Source organism: Phaseolus vulgaris, chromosome 2 (genome assembly GCF_000499845.2).
Source record: "Phaseolus vulgaris cultivar G19833 chromosome 2, P. vulgaris v2.0, whole genome shotgun sequence".
Classification (NCBI taxonomy): Eukaryota; Viridiplantae; Streptophyta; class Magnoliopsida; order Fabales; family Fabaceae; genus Phaseolus; species Phaseolus vulgaris.
The window spans coordinates 30,550,518-30,553,085 of NC_023758.2; the positions used below are offsets into that span (position 1 = coordinate 30,550,518).

The 2,568-nt window shown below is 54.6% G+C and overlaps 1 protein-coding gene across 1 annotated transcript; it reads right to left on the reverse strand.

Annotated features, from left to right (window-relative positions):
* Positions 1–884: 884 nt before the first annotated feature.
* On the reverse strand, positions 885–1,910 carry LOC137809356 (uncharacterized). The gene has a single exon (XM_068610479.1). The coding sequence runs from the start codon at positions 1,908–1,910 to the stop codon at positions 885–887; it is 1,026 nt and encodes a 341-aa protein (XP_068466580.1).
* Between the last annotated feature and the right edge of the window lie 658 nt (positions 1,911–2,568).

Below are 2,568 nucleotides of genomic sequence, written 5' to 3' on the forward strand. Positions count from 1 at the left end.
GATGGCTTTCTTTGGTTGCGGTGAGTACCGGTGGGGGCTTCTTCCCCGGTCGGCGATCTTTCGCTTGGGTGAGCGGCTGCTGTTAGGCCTCTATTGTGTAGGTTCAACTCGTAGGCTTTCGGCGTAGCATTCTCGGGCGACCTTTTGATCTACGTGGATCGTCAAGATGTCGCCTGAGAGGGAAGGGAATTTCATTGCTAAGTGGGGCGTGGAGACGATCGCTCCGAGCTTGTTGAGGGACGACCTGCCGAGGAGGATGTTGTAGGACGTGGTCGCGTTTATGACCAGGTATCTGATCTTGAGGGTTTTGCTAGTCCCTTCAAGGCCGAATGTTGTGTATAGCTCTATGTAACCCTTCGTTCCTACGCGTTCCCCCGAGAAACCGACCACGTGGTCGTTGTAGGGCATCATTTCCTCCTCCGGGATTCTCATGGCTTTGAAGGTCTTCCAGTATAATATGTCGACCGAGCTTCCTTGGTCCACAAGGGTCTTCTTGATCGTAAAGTTGTCGATATCGACCGATATCACCATTGGGTCGTCCTGTGTCGGGTCTATCCCCTTGAAATCTTCATCTGTGAACGTGATCGGTGGCATCCTCGGTCGGGCAGAGACGAGGTTTACCTGGTGGACGGCGCGTAAGTGCTTTTTGCGTGCGCTGTTGGAACTGCCTCCGCCACCGAACCCTCCGGCTATGGTGTTAATTACATCCCGGCCCCTACAAGTGTCGGCTTGTGGGGCGTCGTCCCTTCGTCCCCGTCGGTCTCCGCGCCTATCACCCTCTCGTGGGCCTGGGGGGTTCGGTCTCTTCTCCTAGGCGTTTGCTCCTTGCACGGGGAGCGACGCGTTTCCCGGGTCCCACGCACAAAGCGTCTGAGATGCCCAGCCTAAATGAGCTCTTCTATTTTATCTTTCAGGACTTGGCATTCTTCGGTGGAGTGGCCGGTATTCTTGTGGTACCGGCACCTTTTGCTGCGGTCGGCATTTTCTGGGCTCAAGGCCCTTCGGGGCGGTGGTATCAGCTCAGCGCTTAGAGCCTCTTGCAAAATTTTGCTCCTATCCGCGTTCAGAGGCGTGTAGCAGGAGAAGCGGGGTCCTCGATTGTCCCTTTTTTGGTCTCGGCCAGTTCGTGACCTTCCTTGCCGTTCCCTGTCCTCCTTCTTTTCTCCGCTCGCCTTGGCCCGGGCGTTGTTCTTGAATTCGTGAAGTTTCTCCAGTTGCATGAATTTCGCTGCTCGGCGTCTAAGGTCATCGAGGTTGGTAGCAGGCTGCATACACAGGCTATCGGCAAATGGGCCGGGTCTGAGGGCGGTCAGCATGTGGTGCATCGTCACCTCGGGACTGAGGTTGCGAATGCTCATAGCGGTTTTGCTGAACCGATCGATGAACGTTCTGAGGGACTCTCCCTTCTCCTGGCGAATGCCGAACAACGCTTTGGATGTTAGATGGTGGGGGCGGCTTGTTGCAAACTGGACATCGAATTTTGCTATCAGGGTCTCGAAACAATCTATAGAGTTTGCTGGGAGTTTGGTGAACCAGCTCAGAGCGCTTCCCTTTAGAGAGGTGGGGAAGACTCGGCAAAAGACCGCGTCGTCCGTGGTATACAAGCTCATATGTGTTGTGTACGCGTCTACGTGCTCATCTGGGTCGGTCGTTCCATTGTACCGATCCCTGTTGAAACCTTTCCATTTATCCGGCAGGGGTGTATCCATAACGCGGTTGGTGAACGGATGACGCCGGTCCGGACCCGTCGGGGCGGTAGTGTTGACTGTTTTGCTAGGATGGGACTCCCCATCCATTTCCAGAGTGAAGTCGTTTTTCGTGTCCTTCTCGGCCTGGACGCCGGTGGCTTGGGACCGACCGGCCTGGTTGGTCATGGCGAGGGACGACACCCCCTCAACCAGCTTCTTCATTCGCCTGTTTTCTTCTTAGAGGCTTTTGATTTCCTCCTCGTTCTTCTTAGCGGCTTCCTCGTGCGCCTTTCTCATCTCCGCTAACTCCTTCTGAAGGGCCATCATCATTGCCGTTTGGTCTGCCTCGGTCATGCTTGCCATGCTACGGGTTGATACCATCTACTGCTGTGGTTTCCTCTGGCTCTCCTCGGCCCCACGGTGGGCGCCAATTGTTCTCGAACTAGGTTGGGGACTGGGAGAACTATTGTCTTCAGATGTCACTCGGTCGGTCGTGTCTCACGTTCCTCCTTGTCTTCCTCGCCGGACGGCTCCTCCGACTGGTGGGGTACCTGCAGATGGCACTCCAACGCTCAAGTCAGTGGGGTATCGTATTCGGGTGGTTAGAATACTGTAGATAATGACGTACCTTCTTCCTTGGAATGCGTGATATTTATATTACCTTGATGGGCCCTTGCTGTTGGGCCGGATTAGGGGGTTGTTTAGCGATTAGGGTTGGATTAGGTCGTTTCCTAACCATAGGTTAACCTTTGCTAATTGGGTCAACCTTTGACTTGAGCACGTTATGTCGGTCGGCCACATATGACACGTGGTCGACCTCGTACCTTAAAGTATGGTCTTGGCGCATGGGTTGACCGGGTCAATAGACCGGTCGGTCATT